This window comes from Pygoscelis adeliae, unplaced genomic scaffold (assembly GCF_000699105.1).
Source record: "Pygoscelis adeliae isolate BGI_AS28 unplaced genomic scaffold, ASM69910v1 Scaffold10, whole genome shotgun sequence".
Lineage (NCBI taxonomy): Eukaryota > Metazoa > Chordata > Aves > Sphenisciformes > Spheniscidae > Pygoscelis > Pygoscelis adeliae.
This window is the reverse complement of record NW_008824053.1, coordinates 7,176,609-7,199,349: the sequence shown is the minus strand read 5'-3', so window position 1 is coordinate 7,199,349 and position 22,741 is coordinate 7,176,609. Positions and strand designations below refer to the sequence as shown.

At 37.6% G+C, this 22,741-nt stretch overlaps 1 protein-coding gene across 1 annotated transcript in view; it reads right to left on the bottom strand.

Moving 5' to 3' along the window:
• The window catches only part of SSX2IP (synovial sarcoma, X breakpoint 2 interacting protein), a 19,444-nt gene extending 2,927 nt beyond the window's left edge, over positions 1 to 16,517 (bottom strand). Inside the window, exons 1-11 of the mRNA XM_009333804.1 lie at positions 16,476 to 16,517; positions 14,661 to 14,786; positions 13,681 to 13,847; positions 13,241 to 13,441; positions 11,325 to 11,435; positions 9,923 to 10,058; positions 8,186 to 8,261; positions 7,940 to 8,111; positions 4,457 to 4,607; positions 2,812 to 2,948; positions 2,207 to 2,380 (exon numbers count right to left, since the gene is read on the bottom strand). Coding sequence (XP_009332079.1) covers positions 2,207 to 2,380; positions 2,812 to 2,948; positions 4,457 to 4,607; positions 7,940 to 8,111; positions 8,186 to 8,261; positions 9,923 to 10,058; positions 11,325 to 11,435; positions 13,241 to 13,441; positions 13,681 to 13,847; positions 14,661 to 14,703 — 1,368 coding nt within the window. The 5' untranslated portion in view covers positions 14,704 to 14,786; positions 16,476 to 16,517. The remainder of the gene's footprint in view (positions 1 to 2,206; positions 2,381 to 2,811; positions 2,949 to 4,456; positions 4,608 to 7,939; positions 8,112 to 8,185; positions 8,262 to 9,922; positions 10,059 to 11,324; positions 11,436 to 13,240; positions 13,442 to 13,680; positions 13,848 to 14,660; positions 14,787 to 16,475) is intronic.
• Positions 16,518 to 22,741: the final 6,224 nt, after the last annotated feature.

Below are 22,741 nucleotides of genomic sequence, written 5' to 3'. Positions count from 1 at the left end.
AGTTGTAACATGTCCATGTAATTAAGGAGAGCCAGCAGTTTAACACAGAATTACAGTCATGTGAGCAAGCTTTTGAATCCAACAAGGATTAGCTGAAGAGGTATTTATTTACAAGCCAAACCCCATGGTTTGTTTCACAGAGGTCTGACTAATCCTTTCATTTTACTGTTCTCCACTTCAGTGACACAATCTGCTATCACTGCCTCCTATGCTCCCCTTCCCCCTCAGTGTAGCACTACCTCTTGGAGGTAGCCCTCATTTCTGGGCAGCTGCCCCTAAGAATTACTGCTTAAACCTCAACCCTGAGCCCTCTCCTAGACAGATAAAAGTGACGTTGAAAACAGCACTGATTACTTCTGTCTGAAACTGGGGCAGAAAGAAAGGGATTGTTTCATTTTCCAAGCACTCTGAACACAGAAAAGGAAAATAATGGCTAAAAAACAACCTCCAAAGGATCCAATGGCTCTGGAATCAAGCAAGGAGCTATTTCATCTCCAAAAACCATCAGTGAAACAGGACGTCCCCATTATATAAAATTATTTCTGCTATGTCAGTAGAAAATAGAGCAAGCTGAACTCCAATGAAAACTTTCACAGACCCCTATAAAGCTTAGAGCATTGCTTCTCTTTGCATACTTAAGCATTTTAACAAGCAGAAGCATGGGTAGTTACACTTATGCTGCAATGTAGTTCTAAACATTTCTGGACAAACAACTGTAATTTATTATCACTCAAGACTTTTAAAGCTGAATTCAAGGTCCAACATGAAATTCATGAACTCATTAAAATGCAAATAAAATTAAACAAAAAAGTTGAAGAATACATATCTATATGTAGCGGTCTGAGTCAATATTTGTCACCATGTGAACTACTGTTGTGCCAGTATCTCAAGTAAAATCTAAAGTATTTTATGTTCTTTACAGTAAATTTTACAGCATAAGAATAAAAAAAAGCTGTCTTGAATCAGACAAGTTATCCATCTAGCTCAGTATTCTGTCTCCAGCAATGGCCACAAGAGATGCTATTTATGAGATCACATGAACCTGGCCACTTTCTGCAGTGTATTCCCTCAGAGGTTCCCAGCCCCAAAAGTCATTTGATTAGAGATGTTGGAAGGCACCCCCTTGTCCCCCCCTTTCAGCATCCATCTGTGGACGTGTTGTTCGAGCTTAGGCAGCTGCTTTTTGAACCTGCTGGTACTGATTGCCTTCACCAGCTCTTGTGGCAGCAAAATCCAGGAGTCAACTACTTGATATATAAAAATGTACCTTTTTTGGACATGGTTTAGACTTAATTTCAAGCATTTTCTATAAGTGCCTTCTAGTCCTAATCTTGAGAGATTTGGTGAACAGCAGTACTGCTTTTGTCTGACCAGCTGAATCCACAGTTTTATAAATTTTAATCACATCCCACTCCAACTTTCTCCTCTGCGTGTCAAAGCAAGCAGTTCTGTAAGCAATAAATCTGAAGTCCATTTCTTTTTTCCTTCGACGGCTTTTTTTTCCTGTCATATCTGTACCATCATAGTTTCCCGACCACCTCATCGTAACCTCCTTTCCCTGCTGCACTTGTAAGCCCTTGGCCCTAGCTATTGGCTAGACCAAAGAACACACACGCTAGAGCTCATTTAGAGACACATCTACCCTGATTGCCTTCCAGTATGTGCGCTTATTGGCCAGCTTAACTACAAGAACAGAACAGATAATGACCCTACTAAGGGAAAGGCAGCAATTACTTTGTGTTTCTGCAATAGTCACTGGTTTTCACAAAAGTTTAGGAATCGAGTACCTTTGGGAATTCAAACCTGCAGCCAAATGTGACTGAAATTTGCATAGGCCTTGCTTCCATAAGAAACCAAACTTAAGCAGCATCCAATAAAGGATTTAGTGAATAAGTGGACTGATTTTTGGAAGTACTTAGATATTTCAAAAGCTGAAACAAAAATGGGTCATTCCAGTTGCAGCAACTGTATTTTCCAATACACACAAAAAACTTGGGTTTTTTTGAAATGCCAACAGAACAATCTCCTACAGTGACCAAAAGATATGTTTTATACAGTATGGGAATGATCTTCCTCTATAGATGTTAGCAAACAGATATTGTTGGATGGCTGCACTTTAGTGCGTATAACAGTAAAACTACTGCACAATCGTAACTCATCTTCCATAGGAGTTCCCTTTTCTAATACCTTTCCACTTTTCTAATACCTCAAGTCCTAATCTAATAGCAGCTTCTGTAAAACTTCTTCGTTCCTTCTCAAAATTCTTTTTTTGTTCTCGAAATAGTCTCCATTCTTCCTGAAGACGCTCTCTTTCTTCCAACAAATAGCAGTCCTGTAGTAACAGAGTGGTGTCATCGTCACATGGAGACATAAGCTGCTGCTGCAGACATAAAGCAACAAAAGACGCAAACATTAATTTGGGAGTGACTATTAAGAGGTGCAGTATTTCCACAGGTTCAGTTTTATCAGAAAAATGGTTAAAGTTTAATATGGAAAGAACGTAGTAAGTATCAAGTTGGTGGCCGGTGGGAGCAGAGTTTCAGATGGCAAGCAAAATGTTCAGGCAGCTGACCTCATCAGCCTTCCTCACCTTTGTTTATCCCCAAAAATTATTCCTACCAGGATTACAACCTCATTAAATTACTAACCAACCCACTAGCACACCTATACTCGGACCAACCATTAAGATATTTTATTTAAAAAGCATTACCAAAGAATGGAGAAAGGCTCAGAGGTGAGAAAAGTGGCACATTGAAAACCAAAAAAACTTAGATTCAGTTGAGAAAAATAAGAAAAATTAAAGCCTACTACCTGTAAGAGCTGCTGCTGAGTTTTGATCATTTCTTTACATTGCTGAATCTCTAACTCTAGCTTTTCAGTTTCCAGCTCATGGTCTTCTCTTGAAATGACATCTTTTTCATTCAAAGCTCCTGAATGTACACGTGACACTAAGGGGGGAAAAAAGCTACTTAAAAACGAGACAAAAATATCCCTCACATCAGGGACTCGTAGCAATAGCAAAAGATTTTAGACTCTATTTGTTTCATCCTGAAAGACAGATACACAGTGTATTCAAAAGCACTTCTGTCAGAGACAAGAGATCCAGAATCAGTGCTACACATGTAATTATGCAGAAAATCCAGTTCAGGAAAAAATGGCAATGAAAACATAACTGTTTCACATTCCCCAAGGTAAATCAAGCGTCTGCACTGCAATAAGTGTCACACAAAAACCCACTTGTTTCAGCAGCTATTTAAAAGAAAAATCAAGACAACTGAAGACTTCTTTTCACTGACATGCTGTTAGCCTATTCTTCCGAGCCCATTTTTGAAGGGCTTGTGCGTTCATAAAAATATGACAGTAACTATATTTATCACAGATATAAAAAGAAAGCCTTTTCCTTCAAGTCCTGTGAAGGAGAAATGGAGCTAACAAACATTGTGTGCATATTTTCATCCCAGTAAGGGAATGAATTAGAGAGGAATAAAATTTATTTTGTATAATTACATACTGCTTTATTTGATTTCATGCATAGCTATCACAGTGACTGTAATGAGCCAAGTTTTGATCCCCTGATGCCAGTGTTTGAACATTGACTCCTAAAAGGACTAGACTGTGTTCATCTCTATAAATCCAAAAACCAAAAAGGTAACTCCAAGAAAACAGCAAATACTCGAAACATTTTTCCTGATGCTTACAACTATTTTTTCAGTTTGTTACACCAAATCAAGTATTACTCAGAACAAGTGTTCTTAAAAGTCCTTTCTATGGTACAAACATATTCCCATAGACCATCTGCTCTTTTATTTGCAATTGCATGCGTGACCTTCTCGGTCTTATTCCTGACTGCAAACATCCCTGTGGTAGCAGCAGCATTTGCTTGCATGGGAAAATAATACTAGGAAAGAATTTTATATATTTTTAGCAGTCTTTTAATGCTGTTCAACAGCTGGAAATGAGGAGAGTCCGGCACCATACTACCAGACAGTTCACTTTACAATGCCACAAGAAACCTCAGAGGTATGGATGTGGCAAGCCTAGACTCTTGAGAAGGGTTTGCATATTTTGCATCCAATTACTTCAAATTGTTACATCTGCATTACTTGAACATCTCAAAAAGGTGGGGAAAGGCAACAAACATTATGACAGGGCATGTACTTTCAAAAGAAAAATAATTATTTCTTCAGAAAGTTGCTGTTTACTGTGTCAAACTATAATCGCGTCCTTTCTCATGATAACAGGCTTGGTATGCAATTGCTTCCCTAACTACCTACAATTAAAACTCACACAGAAAAATGCCATCGCAAGTCCTTTCAGAAAGTCTACCAGGTCACAAATCCTTCCATTTTAGCTTCCTTTTAGCTTAGACAGTCAGTAAAGTAAATCCTAAGAGCATGATACCGAATGTAATTATCAGTAGCATTTTCTATGTACATGTAATACAGTTAAACATCACCTTGGTTATCCAGCCTTTCAACATGATTTTTCAACATTCTCCATTGTTTTCTAATGCTGTTGGTAAGCTGCTCTCGCACAGTTTCACAAGACAGTTCCCACATATTCTCTTTATTTAACTCTCCAATATCTTCCTCCAGGTCTGACAGCACCTATAGGAGCAGAAACAAGAAGCTGCAAACCACTCCACCACTCCAAATATGCATATTTGTTTATTGAAGTATGTAGATGAATTTAATTTACTGAAGAGAATGAAAACCCTTATATACAGGAAAGATTTTTCCATCCAGGGAAATGTGAGTGTCAGGGAGTTCAGTTCCCTGACAGCACAATGCTGAAGAGACAGAAGTAACGTGGCAATCCCCAGAACCCCACCACAGACAGAGTGTACCAGCTAGCAAGACTCACTCACTCTCACACATCTTCAAGCTAGAGAAGTTCAGACTGCTGAGTTCTGCCATCAAACTTAAGCGGTAGCTGCCCATAAACTCACTATGCAGCATGAACAGGATTTAAGACAAAGATTTTCTCCTGTTGAGAATTAAGTAATTTGTCCCTGCCTTATTTTTCTCCATGACAAAAAAAAACCCCACAACACGCTGAAGGTAGAGTGGAACTAGCACCTGCCTCTCCCACTTCCATTTTACACTACTGTTCAAACAAACCTGAATGCTATCTCGAAGAGCTAAGACATAACCGTCTAAATGGTGGAGAGAAGACTAGCCCAGGACAATTTACTAGATTTAAACTGAAAAGCTATAGCTGTTTGAAACCCGGCATGAATACTCCACTCTTGTCAAGCATCTAAACCATTCTATACAAGCCCCTTTATCTACAAGTAGATAAGAAAAATGGGATGGGAAGTACAAAATCAAGAAGTTCAAAGGCATCAAAGTAATTCATTTACATATGCAGTAAGCACTTTCTTTCAAACCTGGATCACAGGAGATCTTAAGGAGCAAAGCAAGAGGAATAAAAAAAAGCAGGTTTTTGGTTTGGAGGTTTTTTGTTGGGTTGGGGTGGTGGTGGGAGGGGTTGGTTGGTTGAAGAGTTTTATGTCACTTCATAAAGAAACATCTTATTCCTTTACTTATATTTATATATGCTAACACAATGAAAGCCCAGTCTGAAGTAGGCCTCTGGATAGTACTATGATAATGACAGTCTAGCTGGTTTCATGGCTGTTATTTTGCGATGGGAAGCAAAGTGATAAATGATGCAACTACATCACTAGCCACACTCCAAGGTGTATGTTCCCTTCTAAGAATCAATATGAATTAGCATTTCTAAGTAGAAATGCAACATTTGGTTTTTTTTTTTTTTTTATTCTGTAAGGGATTCAATAAGAGTTAATATTTTGGGGATGAAATCTGAAAAGAGCCACAAACAAGCATGAACTATCAGATGCAGTGTTTTAAACAGAAATTTTATTTTCGGACATTCACAAAGCAATCTAGTACTTCTAAACAAAAAACTAATTGATGTAAAATACACATTGTGGGATTGACTAAGTCTTAAATACATAATTTATTTGCAAAACCATAGTTTTTGGCAACATTCTTCCTGTTTATATTAATTTGACAAAATGTAAAAACAAAACAAAACAAAACAAAAAAACCACAAACCAAAACTAAGCAGTGTCCCTACCATGACAAAAACTATCCCCAATTCTAGAGTGGCATGAAATTAGAGAAGGCATGAAATAGATCAAATGGAAAAAAAACCAACCCCAAACAACAAAAAAAACCAACCCCAAACAAACCAAAAACCCCACACCACCCTACAACCCTGCTGAAATAACTCCACCTGAGGCTTGCATCTAGTAAGTACTTCTATAATTATTCTAGTACTAGGAATTACTATTGTCTAGTAAGTAATTGTTCTACTTAATTTGGTTAATTAGTACTATTACAAGAGAACTAATCAGAAGTTTCAGTGCCGTCTTTTAATATTTTCTTAGTAGTCTATTAATGCTACAACAGTTAACAAATACTTGTCTAATCAACCAAGAACAGTGAATTTCAGAGCATTAAGGCCCAGTATTTCCTTAACTTTGTTTCAATGTGTAAGTTCATAAAGACCCCATTCTCACAGCTGGATTTTCACCAGTGTACTCAAGTTTGTGCCAAACACTCCTGGTCTCACCGGAATCCTAAAAAGCAGGACCATCTACAGAACTGGTACCCGATTATGCTTTATACTATAAATTATACCCAACACCCATTACTGAAGATCAATTTCTTGTTGCTTGAGCTATAGTAATAACTAGATCTACTGATTTCCTATATGATAAACTTTTAAGATAAAGGTTAGCACACTGCACATTACTACTTCACTAAATACACATGGGAGTCATTCTGTGTGGTATAGGGGGCAAGTCATCCAGTGAAGTTAAAAAGAGTTTTATTCACATCTTACAAAGAAGTGGCCAGAGAGAGTCTAGTGCTTTTCTACACAGCGCATTCTGGGGCTGGACAAAGGCACCTCAAATGGCTCAGAAATAAAGGAAGTAGTACAGCAACTTGAGCAGGACAGAGGACCTTCTGAAATAGCAAGCACGAGATTCCACAGAAACAGCACACTCTGGAAGGCTCCATTTACACATTCTTATGTACCAACATGTACTATTTACTGTAATAGGAAATACTTCATGCTTTGTTCTGTAGAGTATCCATATCCTATTACTAGTACACCATCAATCTTGAATGATTCCTAGAATCTGGCCTTTATGCACGTTTTCTGTATTGCAACCCTTTCTTATGCCTAGGGATACTTTCTCTTATTGCTAAAAGAAAGCTCAGTTAACCTTCTAGATTATTCCCTACTTCACTCTAACATCAAAACAGAACTGCAACTTCTAGCAAGGAATCAGCAAAAGGAATGAACAAACTCTGATAAACAATGAATGTGCAGCGTGCTGTTCCATAAAAATAAAGTATTCTGTGTAAACAAAGAAATACTTAAAACCTGGAAACAAACAGAAAACCCTACAACCCATTTTATTTGGAAATCAAACATTTTTCTTGAGTATACCAGCAGCTCTGTAAAAGGAAGTAACAGCTACTATAATCCATGTACTACAGGAGCGCACCCTAATTACGTTTCCTCCACCCCCATGGATTCTATGGGAAGCCTGGTTTCTTTGCATAAGCACCTTGAAAGCTAGCATCAACATCTTAGTATGGATGGCAGACAAAATCCAAAATGCATCGTTATATAGAATTACATACAGGTAGCTACGGCATTCAAAATTCTTTCAAAGTATACTTTCAAGCTTTCCATTGACTGACTGGGAAGAATACACTGGGTATTGTTCACAGACAGTAGAACATGTAAACACGGATGGATTTCAGGCACAGCACAGGATGTGCAATCCACTGCAAGTCTCACAAGAAGTTTACTTTTAAAAAAAAAAAAAAAAAAAATTACTCCAGCGCTATACCAAACTATCATGCAGGTTTAATTTTAACTGAAGAATACTTACTGGCCCATCTTCAGACCTTTCCTTCGGTTTCTGTTTCTGTGGTGGGAGAAGTGAAATAATCTCTTTCTTCATTTGCTGAAGAACTTTTTTCAGCTCAGCATTTTCCACTAAAAGCTGTTTTTGGCGTTGTTCATAATCACTTAGCAGAACTTTGTACATTTCTTCTTCATTTCTGGAAGAAGAAGTCTTACAGTAACAACATAACAGCCATAATATATGCTTCAATTAATGTTCTAAGACAACTACCTGGCTTCTGTCTTATCAGTCCTCCATGCACCTCTCTTCCCATCAGCTCTACCAACATAATTTAGAACTTCCATAGCTACAAATGAAAAGGATATTTCAAAGCGTGAAACAACATGCAAATATATAAATATTCAGATGACATTGCATTTACATGTAGTTATTGTCAAGAGACCACATTACCCAAATATCCCCCTCAATCTTCAGACCCATATGAAACCACATTGCCCTGCTTAAAGTAAGAATAAGATAGTCAAGGAAAGAAGATAATTTTTATGTTTGGAAACTCACGGAGGGATGTACTCTCATCCTGTCATCTTTTTAATGCATTTCCTAATGACACCTTCATCCCTATTTCAACCTTTACGTCAATGGTGTGTCAACTCTAACCTCTCTTCTGGCAATAATGCTAGTTTTATCTCCAGTTTAGAGCAAGCAACTTCCTGATGTTTCACAAGGTGTTCCTCAAAACAAAGAAACTTCTCTGTCCATGTTCAAAGAAAAAAACAAAACAAAACAACACACACCCCAACAACAAAAACACAAAACCAAACACATCACTACAGATTAGTGGCCCAAGCTCAATTCTAGTTAGCTATCAAGCAAACAGTAACTAGATTTAAAACCCTGTTATTTTGGCCTCACTGATACTTGAGATAGTACTAGCCAACTGGAGTCAAGAACGTGCCGCAAGTAAGTTTTGCTGACCTCAGGGTGAGGCTTCTAGCGATTACCGAGCTGATACCTAAAGACCTTCTAGAGTCAAAACAGGTGTTCCTGCTACAGTGTCCTAAGATGGTCTGGCTTACCCACAAGCACTTTCAGAAAACTGAATCAGCAGAAAACCAACCTGGCAACAACAGGAATAGTTTTCTTCTGGTTTACTGAACTAAACCAGCTTACTAAAATACAACACGCACTACAGTCGGCAAACAGCTGAGCGTTTTGGGGGTGGCAGGAGGGATAAGAGAGGAAGAACAGGACTTCCCTTCCACTGGAGACAAATGATACAAATACTCTACGGCCAGATATATGAACCAAAAGATGCAGATACTTTTTTCAATTGCATAACGCTGATTCCTGTTTTCAGCAACACACCACAAAAACACTGTATTCATTCTAAATAGCACTGATGAACATCTCGAACGCAATTTTTGGGCAGCACAACATACGAGTACTCATATGATAAAGGAGATTTCTCCTCATTCCACATAGCACTAGATGCTATGTCTATCTTGTGTTACTTCCTCTCTAAAATTTCTCATCACTTGTCATTAACACAAGTAGATTGTAGTATCTCAAGGGGAAAAAAGCTCGTGCAGTGTTCCTTCCCGATTGTAACTTCTGGGCATAATACAGTGTTTATGACACTATCCAAAGTCTTGCAATGGTAGTAGTAGCATGAAAGTAGGAGAGGAGAGACAGCTCTAGCTTAGGAATTGATTCCAAATAATTCTCCCTAGTAAAAAAAAAAGTCATTTCATGAAGATCTCCATTTGGTTTATGCGAGGTAAACAATCTTATGGAACACAATATAAGAGTTTTTTAGCCTTACACAGTCAGCTGACATGAAATATTACATCTTTTACGTAACATTCTAACATCTAAATTTAAAAAAAAAAAAAAAAATCTACAAGAGGAGGGCCATATTGACCTTAAAGATACCCAGAACCAAATTTAAGCATTTTTAAAATACAGAATATGCTATTTTGCTGTAGTAAAATCCACAGAGCTACTTACCTATCTTTTTGTCCTTTTTGTTCATGACTAACTGATGCAAGCGTTCCTTTAATTTGTTATATTCTCTCTCTTTCCTCTTCATATCATGATTGTACTGTGTAGCTCTACTTGAAATTATGTTCTGTAACTTCTGTACCTAAAAGCAACCCCACAAAAACTGTGTTTCTTCAACTAAATCATAAACACATAAATTTCTTCAGAAAACCAAAACACGTGAAGCGAAATGACGCTTCTATTAAATTGTATTTCTGGTGAGAGGAAGTGACAAAAAGAATCAGCAGAACTCTCCCAACCCATGGATTCTGACCTCAGACTTATGTCAGGGGATTTAGTTTCTTTTCTGCAGAAACCAACATCGTAAGCAACATGTTATAATACTATAGTTCCTCTGAAGTACAACTGAACTCATGTTCTGGCAATTCGCATAACCTTCTTTAACACCTTTATTGAACAGAGCAGAGAAAGACATATTTTTGGTTTCAGAAATTAATGTTCAGGATCTAGTTTTACTCTAACTCTAAAGTATGCTTGTTAGGTTTACACTAAAAAAAAAAGACAAACTATTCTTCTTTTGGGCAGCAGGATGCTGGAAGACAGACTGTTCCATTTGGTCTAAAAGAACATTAAAACATATCATAAAGCACATTCTTGGCCTGTACTGTCAATACCTGGGTTGTTTTTGGTTTTTTATTTGTTTTTTTTTTTTTAATTGTCAGTTTTAACCTTACAAACATACAGCACATTCAATATTTTAAGCTGGAACTTTAGACTGTTCACAGATAGTACTGTGATTGCTAACTGTATGAATATGTTTATGAACACAGAGAACACTCACAGAAACTTAGGAGCCACGTGAAGTACAGTGGGTGGGAAGGAGCACACTGGAAACAAATCCCAAACTAAGCAGTGCCTTAGATGTCAAAGTGTTTTCAGGTCTTGGTTCTTCCAAGACTCCCAAGTTTAATGAGACTGTGCTTTTGGGCTGGGTTTCCCCCACCACCACCCTTCTTTTTCGTCTTTCGCTCTCCTCTACAATATAACTAAAAAAAGAAAAGCTCCTATACACAAACATTTGAGGAAGTGACTGAATCCTGTTGCCCCCTCCTACTTTTTGATATTTTTAAACATTCTAAGATAAATCTATGCTCAAAAGTACAGAAAGCCTCAGAAAACTGTACATGTGCATTTTTGCAGTACTCTCTACTATTGTTATAACTCAGACTTATTCCTTACAGAACCTATTTATCCATATGTAACATGCCAATTTCACTTTGGTGAAAGACAACCTTTACCAACAACAACAAAAAAAACATTCAAAGTGAACAATTACAAGACTCCTTGCAAAAAAACGTATTATTGAATATCTATGTAGTGACTTGTGTTAATGTACAAGACAACTCACTTCATCCTTTTCATTTTTAAGTAACTGGTGCAAATTTCTGTTCTTGCTTTGCAGTTGTCTGTCTCTTTCCTGAAGTCCAACTATTTCCCTTTTAGATAATTCCAACTGTTCCTAGAAAAAGTGTCGATAGTTCAGTATCAATAAGAATTAATAGCAAAGAATTAACAAAAAAACGCAACACACAAACCAAACTGCCAAACCGCCTCCCTTGAGGTAAGTTTGCCTATATATTTGATGTCTGATGTTTTGGGGATGATCTTGCATTCTCAATGACAAGTTAGTTCTATTTTCTGGAGCAAGAAGTATGATTCTCCAGTACAAGAAACACTCCTGCTCACAAGAAACTAAAATTTGGCTTGGTATTTAACAGATACTATCTTATGCAGTTATTACTTTTTCATTAAGTCAGGATCCTGTAAGCATATCTATACTGTGAGAGTGTGTTGGATACTAAGCAACCTGTATGAATTTGGGACTACAGTTTTACTGGAATGTTTCTGTTAAATAATCAAGGGAACAATTAACACAGATATGCAGACTGTGACCACAGCAAAGCAAATGGGACATTTCACATATACACAGTAAGGCTAGACAGATGATCTCATAACAGATTATGCAAAACTAGCATTTTAGAAATCTTTTTCCACAAATGAGACTCAAACAAACCTGAAATTGCCAACTTAAATGACAGAGCCAAACACAACATACAAGCTCTTTTTCTTCGCATGTGTAGTGAGCTACAAATGCGTAGAGATATTTAAGCAACAAGAACTTCTAAGGAAACCACGTCAGAATATAGGTAACACAATAGTGAAAGTCAAGAGGATCACTGCATGGTATCTGAAAGAATTTACATGAGAAACCTTACAAGCTGACAGCTAAATTAAATGCCCTGGGACTGAAGTAGTACTAACAAGTTTCCCCCCCACACCTTGAAGCCATTTGTCTAAGGAAAGTAACTGGAGCGTTCTGGAACCTAACATTATACAGCGTTTGTATAAAAATGAGTGCAGTTACACAGGATTTTTAACGTCACATTGAAATGCTTCTATGTGGATGACCAATCTCAGCAGAAGGACTACTATCATTCTGAGAATCTACAGCAGTATTTGTCAAGGAAACAGTGCTGGCCAGCCCTAGTGAAAAGCAAGCCTAAAAGGCCCCATATCATGCATTGAAGTAATCTTTTTTTTTTTTTTTTAATTTTCTTGACTGAATCAAGGGAAAGGCAACACTCTTCTAATATGACTGCACATACAAGTACCCATGAAGTAGCATAGGCTGTGAACTTCCAATATATCAGCTACTCCACAGTGATTGGCCTTGTGCATGTATTTATCCTGTGATAAAACGAAGCTTAGTAACTTCAGTTTTGCCAACAGCTTCTGAGCAATTCTTACAAAGAGACTTTGTAGTCGGCTATCCCAGGAATCCAACAACAACAAAAAAAATACATGGAAAAAAAACAACAGATATGGAGAAAGACTGATAACAACCCTGTGACACACACTAGAAATGCTACGTACGCTTTTAAATTCCCAATATAATTGTAACCAGTATCTTTGAGAGCTGGGCATATCCTTTTAAGTGATACTGAATGATATGAACTGAAGCGTTGAACATTTTCACCCACAGCATGCATTAACACTTCCAATCTGAACAGTCTTCCCTCTTCCTTGATTAAAGAGGCCATAATTCTAAATAAGTTCTCAGTTCTCTCATGAATTCATATTTCATTAACTTTAAGGAATTTTCAACTGGAAAAAGACTTAAAAAAAAACCCAAAATGCACATAAAAATACAACTGCAGATTAGTACTGGGGAGAAAAACAAAAAAAGCACTCACTGTTAAGAATGTACAGTATCTGTTAAACATAAGTGCTGCATAATATTGGCGGAATTATCTTGTTTTCTACCTTTAATTTAGCATAGCAGTTCTGTAAGTGGTCCATATCACTACCCAGTTTCAGATGCTGCATTTCTACTTCTTCCTGAGCTCGAAGGTTCTTGTGCTGCAGTACAAGCAATTCATTCATGCAATTTATGATAGATATTAAATTTAATTCTTTTCCTTTGGACTCCGCATAAATAGAAGGAAAGCCCAATGTTGTCAATTCCTGGTAAAAGACAAGGTGGGGGGGGAATAAATAACTGGATCAATCTCTCACAATTCTCTGAAAGAGAGAAACAATATCAGGTGAAATCCTATATGAAAGGGAAAAAAAAAATCCTATTCCCCACCAACTTTGGCTTCTGAGCATTGAGAAAGAAGCTTTCTTAATCCAGTGAATCTTTACTACCACAACTGATTTAACGGCACCTTCACACCTCCAATAAACAAGAAGATCTGGCTTACCCTATTGAGATAGGATATACTCTGTTCAATATTCTCTTCTGTGCAGAAGGCACTGAAAAAGCTGTGCATGCTTTTGGATGAAGGCAGTGGCAAGCGTAGCACTTGTGAGTTCATGCTTGGAGGAGATACCTTTTTTTCTGAGGTATATTGAAAAATATTTTTGCTATCTAAAAGTTAAAAACATTAAGAAACAAGTCAGGGCTGGTAGTTTAGGACACATCACGTACAAAAAAAAAATCAAATCCTTAACTACTCAAATTATTCTTTACAGAAATTTACAATTCTAGAGCTTAGAGTTTCATCTAGAATGACATATATTAAACAATTCACAATAAAAAAAAACAGATAAGCTTCCACTGAAGGTTTAAAAACTCAGTACCTTAAAATGTTATTATATCTTTCAAATTTTACTTGTCCGCCAAGAAAAAACTGCTCAAACTCTCTTCCTAATTGGCTTGCTACAACACAATTTAATTTTTTTTTCTCCATAGGTGCAAAAGCTGTGCATTTAGTGAGAATTCTTATAGAATGTATGATACCCTTATTCATATTAAATGTATGCTGTAATTTACTCTACCACTAGGTAGAAGTAGGCAAGAAAATATTTACTCCTTTAATGTATTTGTAACCAATTTATGAGGCAAAAGAACATAGAACAAGTAAAGAAACCTCTGAAAATGCAAGATATCCTAAAAGGTGCGATTAAAAAAAAAAAGTGTGACTGAAAAGTGTTAGAAACCTTTTATATATATACATATATATATATATATATAGTGTGTGTGAAAGGACATTATTTTACAGTAGCATTTCTGTAAGGACTTAATCCAAAACAAAGCACTGTATGTACTACATATGATTTAACATTCTGCTTAACTAGTCAAATACGTCATGCCCAAAACTTCAATCTCTCTCTCTTTAGCAGCTATAACATCACTGGTGAAGTTAGCAAAGCCACTAAATTCAAAATATTACCAGTTTACCTGATGACAGCACTGGCACAGTAAGAGTCTTCCAATCTCCCATAGCAACAAAGACAGGCAGGGGAACTGAGCAACCAGTGAAGTATTTAGTACAATTGCTGGCAACGTGTGTTACGTAGGCATCTCCTAAAATAGCAAGAGCATTTTAGATTAACGGTAGCAGGTAATACAGCTAGAAGATTAAAGCAGGCATAGGAGAGTGACTATTGGACTTGAGCCACATGAAATTGTTCTACTTCTTTACACAGCACTTGGAACACAGTAAGTGCAGCAATTATTACGCTGTAAAAATGATGCATCTACCTATATTTGGTTAGCCTTAAACTTAAACTAAGTCTTGTAAACCATTAACTAAAGCTAAAATGCCATACACACATGAAAATAATAAAGACTCACGCCGTAGAGAGCTCAGTTGTTTCTGTTGATGTACATCAAAGAAAACACAGCAAGCCAAATATTAAAGTTTTTCCTGCCATATAACCAGGAAGCAAGATAAGATAAACTTACATGAAGTTTTAACATAAATCTGAGCGGGATTATTACTTAAAGAGAAAGACAACAAAGGCTCTAGAGAAGATGTATTAGCAAAGAGAGGGCAAAGGAACTTCTAATAAATATTTAAACATTTAAATTTAACTTAACTTATACATTTAGTTATATTGCCTTTCCCTGGCAAGTTGCTTGCTTCTCTGCAGAATCTCTAAAATTGTTGAAGAAAACAAATAGGAGAAGCCTTACCCCGTTGGCACAGCCACTCAGTACAGCACTGGCCCTCTGGAAACCAAGGCAAAGTCACACACTCAAAAGAAAGAACAAACCGATGTGCCCTCACCCTACCTCCACCTCCCAGTAAGGAGGCACATAATAGCATTAGAGTTACCACACTGCTGGAAACTCAAAATCCAGCTTGGATGCTTAAGATTTGGACAGTGCAACCCCTCAGCTGTTACGTGAACAATGATACTGCAGGGAAACAAACTTTCCACTCGACAGGAAGGAAGGCCCCCTTTTTTTCAATTAACACTTTGGAACAAAAATCTCAAGTCAGTTTTAGATGGACACTGTAGACTTTTAGAGCACAGGGATGTTTTCCCCCAACCCCCTCTTCCCCCCCGCTAATGTTCCAAAAATGCACCCTGGAGAAGCAACTTCCAAATTTCTGATGCCAAAACCTTGTATTTTTATCACTGTGGAAAAAAGCTATCATTTGGGGGACAAAAGAAGGGGGGGGAGGTGTGCTCTGTTATCCATAAGGTCTCTTGAGGACACAGAGACAGTAAGAATCCTTATCAACATATCAAAGCACAGAACACAGTGCCCAAAGTAACACCAAGTTTTTAAAGAGATCATACAATCACACTGGTGCATAGCCATGTTACAGAATGTTCAGCACTAGAAAATAAAATATCCAGCTGGATGAATAGTTCTCCAGGTTCATAAATTTACTTGGATAAAAAGGGTAAACAATTATTCCTCAGATGAGTTGAAAGCTTGCAGAAGCTACTGAATTATATATCAGAAAGTAGACGTAAGGCAGTAAGAAAACACAATCTAGCAGCTGTTCTTGTTTTAGAAGTGCGTTTTTCTGTTTTCCTTCTGCCCATATTCATTTACACACTTTTTTCAATTTTTTTTCCCCTGTAAAACCAAAAATGTCCAGAAATGAACTATATGAATCTTCACTTAAAGACAATAATTGACTTCATAGCAGAAATCTGCAAGGCAATCTTTCCTTTTTTCACCCATCCAAAACAACTGTGCTTTTAAAAATGGAATTCAAAGTCAAACTAAGGATTAAGAGGACACACTTCTTACATGCTAGTTTTGTTTCTGTTGGATCCATCAGATAAAAGAAACCTGCAAATATAAGGGGAAAAGAGCGCAAATTAAGCTACAAGTATATTCTCATTACTGCCATCGCAATCCTGCATTCTAATAAGGTATTGCAAAAGGTTGTTAAGACACACAAATTCCATTAAGGACTGTTGGAAAGGCCACAAAAATACTACTCACATTTCAGATATGCCATTACTTTCAAACAAACTGGCTTTTATTCTTTAAGAGGCTGCATACCCATTATGAGATCTTATCACCCAAATTCCCTCAAAGTACAGTATTAACAACCCACAGGTAGCTTTACTCTGACAATACTATTCTATCACCCCAAACAATGTTTGACTGGTAGCAGAACCAGGACTAGTCCAGGTGTGGGAATGCAATGATTCTCTAAATTTTAGCCCTGCAAGCTGCATGCAGATTCATTCAGTGCAGGTGCTTTATCAAGACTACTCTCCAGTGACACACTGTTTCTAGGTACACCAACAAGAGGACACAAAGAAAATTAACACACAAACTCAGGCTCACAAGGACGTCTAGAGAAGACAGAGAAAGTAAGAACACATGGGCAGTACAATAAAGTCCAGACAATGCAACTATGTTCTTCTCACATAGATCAACTTTGAAGTCTCAACTTGAAGACTCTTTGTCTTCAAGACAAGAGCCTTTTGTCTTGAAAAGGCCACCTGCAGTACACTGCACACTGATTAATACATCAGATTAAAAGCCACCCTCAGCAATTTCAAGATTTGGAAAGCGCCAAACTCAAACTTCCTTCAACTGTTAAACCACTATCCCAAAGTATCTTAAATTGTTACGTGTCATCAAACAAGTGCAGTAGCTTTGAAGCAGTAATCATTTCAGAGATTGGTCAGCATTTTGTACTTGAATCATCTTTACAGTTTAGAATCAAACTCAGATGTACAGAACAAGACAATCCCGTGTCAGCTGCAAAAGGGAGTGCTACAAGCCTTCAGTCCCATGCTAAGATCATCTCATCAGTTCCACGTGGCTTCTACTGCCAGTTCAGGACCTTAGTCGTGACTTCTAAAGCTATCTAGTGATTAAGATGCATCAGATACATTTCCTTCCCTGTCTAGGCAGTTCCTCTGGAGCAACACGGCTCAAAATAGCCTCACTGAAGTATGCAAGAGCTAAAGATGAGCATTCCTGATGAAGACAGTGTGGATGCAAAATTAATTTAGATATACTGTATTCAGAAGGGACTCTTCACCTTTAGTACACTACAATGCTCTCTTTAACCACTGTAACATACCAGGGAACGTATTCACAAAGAGGAGGAACGTGTGTAACTCTGAAGCAGTATTTTGCCTAATTATGGAAGAATAATAAAATAGTACATAAGATTGAAAAGTACTGTAGGGGTCTCCCTAGGCTACCCTAGCTAACACAGAAATGCTTTAACCAAACAAAAGTAGTAAGAAGGTTTTGTGGGGTTTTCCGCCTCCAGGAAGGGGAGAAAAAAGAAAAAAAAAAATCAAATTTTGCTGTTTCCCAGCATCTCATACTAATGTCAAAAATCTGACTGACTAAGGGTGGGAGAGAAAAGAACCACTGAACAGCCAAAACTGCTGTAACTACTTAATGATTTTCCTTCTGTGTCCATTCTCTGTACACAGGGATTTGTTGCAGTTACTTCACCAACAGGTTCGATGACTTGCCCAAAAACCTGTAACGAGCCAGTGCTCGCCAGATGAAATTCCCCCAATTGGTAGTGTCGCTTCCTGTCCCAAGCAAGAAATTTCTGGGGTGGACAAGACCTAGGTGGATCGTCAGAAAACAAGCCTCTGGGGCCCAATTTCACATACGTGAATACAACGGCAGAGTGATCTCACTGCAGCTAAAAACCAAACAAAAAACCGCAAACACCCACAAAAAAATGCTTACACTAAAATCACAGACAGCTTGATTAATACCAAGGAACCAGTAATCAAACCAAGGCATACAAGTGCTTGTTGGAACAAGTGAAGTGCAAAAAACCCCCAAGAACTTAAAAAAAGCCATCATGGTAACAACATACTAGAACTTGATTCTTAGAAAGGCACATGGGGAATTTTGACAAAAATCTATAGGAATAGTTCCACAAACTCCTACATGATTCATTAACAAATACATCTTTCTTTTCAAAAACAAGTTTAGAATAAACTTCAAAAACATTTCACAAACCCAGAGAGCTAAAAGGAGCCGTTCTTAAAATTACTGGTTTGTGTTTTGGGGGACAGGGGAGGGGACTGACAATGAATGTGCCAAGATTCAGGATAGAAATCTGATTAAGTAAGCCTGAGTTCAGACCATATCACAACTCAAAGATCACGAGCAGTAAGAAGTAGGATTATAAGCTTTACACAACACAGCATACTTAGAATTTCTTAATATCATGCTTAAACTTGAAAAGGAGTGGTTGTAACTGGGTTTGCAAAACTCATTCAGACAATCAGAAGAGAATCGCTTGTCACAGCGCTGTGCTGTGATCATATTACACCATCTGGTCATCTCTAACCTACACAGGGTGTGACACAAATGGGAAATGCAGTATCCGGTAACCCAGAACACTTCCCCCCCTCCAAGGTAGAGAGGATAGGGAAAGGCAATTTTTGGAGAGGTGGTTTCTACCTGCCCCCAGTATCACAAGGTCTTGGAAAAAAAGTTTAAAAAGTCAGTATCAACCAGAAATTGTCAAACAAACATTCCTTCTCTGTATATTTCAAATAATACTACAAGTTGTGACATGTATATGTTTCAACTTGTAGGGGGGGGGGGGGGGGGGGGCATAGTTTCCATTTACTTAAAGGGCAGTATGATTCCTTCTACTAAAATTATATCCCAAAAGGAGCTGTGAATTTGCTTAAAGCTTTTACATTTGTCTAGTAATCCACAGATGCCACACAGATGGCTTTTATCTGGATAGACACAAAGACGTATCAGTCTATGTGTATTTAGGGTACACTCCAATCATGACATTGTAGGTTTACAAATATATCCCTGATAATGTCATAAGACATATACTTGTTTTAATTCATGTAATCACCATGAAAGTCCATGCATTTCCTCCCTAGAGTTTTGACACTTATTCTCTCTCTACAGCTGTTTTAATAACACAGTTTACAATTAGTACTAAAATACGCGTACCGTATCCAGTGATAACTGTATAGTTGAAAGAACTCCTTCCTCTAAAAATCTATTACAGTTTTAGTGACCTTTATTTAATATTGTAATTTTAATGATGGGCCTTGCAGTCAAAGCAGATCCCAGATCTTTCCTCCCACATTTACAAGATTGTGGCAATTTAATCGTTATTCTATTAACTGCAAAATGGGGGTGGGAGATTCCCTCCACTTATCCACATTCTATGGGAACTTTAAGTAGTGTCAAACTTCCAGCTAAACTTCTCAGTATTGTCAAAAGTAGCATGAAAAGATAAGTCAAACCACCCAGCCTGCAGGTATTAAGTACCCACTTCATTCTGAGCGTATCGTACTTAGAAAATCCCAACTACATTTCTCTGTTCCATTTTACTTAAAAAACAAACAAACAAACAAAAAAATCAAGACTTTTAAGAAAATAAATCTTTATTTGATCTTCTCAACACGTATAACCGCACAAGAATATACCCTCACATCTGACAAAATTCAGTGTTCAATGACTGTTCTGTCACGGTCTTTGCCTCAAACACTCAGGTTACAAGGAATATAATCTGATCTACTACCTCAAAATTCAACTCTACCTTTTACATACACAGATGACTGAAATTCTGTTAATGCAATCACTGAAAAAAAAAAATTTGAAACAAATGGAAATATTTCATCTGGCTCCCAAATTCCTACCCCATTTTGCACTAACACTATGGATCTTCACATTAGCATTTTCCTATCACTAAACAATAGCACTGGTTTTGTTAATCTTAAAAATTGTATTCCTCTGTTTGCATTCACATACCACTTACTACATGTAGCTGGAGCAGAACATTCTGCTACCAAATCTCCCCATGTCACAGATAGTTCCTGAGGCTTTCCTCTTGGGTGTCTTCTGCAGTTCCCCCTCGTTTTCCTGAGATCAACTTTAGCCAAACTTTATAGCTTGGCTGTCTCTGCAAACAGATGACTTTTAAAAAGAAAAAAAACAAACAAACCAAACCACAATGTTACTAGTTCGTCAAGTTGGTAATATTTACTGGGCAGAGCCAGAACTAGTATTCCAGATCTCAGAAATGATGAAACTCACAAGTTTCAGTAGCATATAACCTGTAAGTTAAATCAGGCATGGAATGGAAGATGGTAACTGTAACTAATTTCTCTAAAGATTGCCAGGTGACTGAAGGAATGGTTCTCCTGTAAATTCTAGGTTTCTATTGAGCAAACCAGAAGTGTCACAGAACAGACTTGGTAATTGCAAACAAACAGGACTGGTGAAATGTCAGCATACCTTCTGTGGAAGGAAGGAACACTAACAAGTCTGCCACAGTGCTCTGGAAGAAGGAATGAGCCAACATACCTGGGCAAGACAGCATAATTGGATTTCCAAAAAGCTTTTCACAGTGTTTCCTACCAAAAGCTCTTAAACTAAGATGTCAGCAGGTTTATTAATGACCGATTATAGATGGGGAAGGGCAAAGTGTTAACGAAGGGTGAGGAGAGGGTATGAAAGTATATCATATGAAAGTCCCAAAGAGACAAAAATTAGAGTTCCAAAGGGGTCTGCGCAGGCATCTCTAGCGTTCAGTAAATTTAAAAAGGTGACAAGCAGGTAAGTGAGAAAGCTCATGTACTGTACAGTTATTCAGAAAAATAAACACGCAGATTGAATGACAACTGCAGAAGATGGTCCTCATACTAAGCAAATGGATGATAAAAATCAGCAGCTGAAATTCCATGTTCATAAATGCAAACTAACACAATGAAAAAGACAACTCTGCTACGTACTTAAACCAACAAGCCTCTAGTTAGGTATTATCATGCAGGAAGAGATCCCAGGGTCACTATGATTAGTCCTCTGGAAATAACAGCTCACGGGCAGTTAACAGAACATTGGAGCAGAGGACAGAAGAGAGATGATCATAATGTCTCTGTATAAACACTAAGCTTCCCCAGCTTAAATACCACACACAGGTACAACCTTCCCTGTATAAAAGACAGAACAGACCTGAAAATGGTGCAAGAAAGTCAATCAACACTTTCATACAAGAAACTAATAAGCTACGACTTTTCAGCTAGAAGAGGAAACAGCTAGAGAAATAGGACAAACGTACAGAAAATAATTATTCATTGCTTCTTTTAACACAGCAGTTATGCAGAATGAAACATTCAGTGCAAAAGCTGAAAAATAAGAGCATTTTTTCCATATGAAACACAGTTAAATTGTGGACTCGCATCACCATGAGGTGCTGTGAATGCTAAATATATAAACTGGCTCCAATTCATTGAAAAACATCCATCAGCAGCTATTAAATTTAAAAACAGAGATACAACCTCTTCTCAGAAATCCTTCAGCTCCAGACTGCAGTATACTGGGAGGATACATGGATAAAAGCATCGCTGTGCAACCAACCTATACTTACGATCTTTTCCTTAGCATCTGCTGCCAGCCACTTTCAGAGACAAGATATTGACCCCAGCGAGCTTGGTATTACCCTCTCCTATGCTCCCTCCAGTCCAAGTGATAACCGATATTAGTGCCACAGCTTTCCCCCCCAAAAAAAAACCCAGAAAGAACATCTTCCCCCCTGAATACTTATAATCTGAAATCTCCATCAACGGTATCAAATAATTTCTCTAGGTCTCCTTTCTAAGTTCACTATTAAGATTTACCTAATACCCTCACATTTTACTTCGAATGCCTCCTATTTTAAGTCATTGCCCTGAAATTCCTATCATACCTTTGTAGCATATGGAGCCCCGTGTAACTATTTCACTGACAGCACAGAAAGCAGCAGAGTGTTCTACATAAATAGGGGATGCAGTAATACTACAAACTGATCTTGCATTATGATTTGAACTTCAAATTGAAATGGGCTTTGCTGCAGATAAGGAAAAAAAATATTTTTAATTAAAAAAAAAAAAAAAGCCGAAATCCTTTATGGAATCCCTACTCTCACATCACGTGAAACTACCTGCTATACCCGAGCAGTCACAAATTCACTGACTCAGTAGAAAGCTTTACGACTCTCACCTCCTCGAGCATCCGCCGCTTGTAGCTCCACAGAGATGAACAAAACGCTCCTTCCAGCG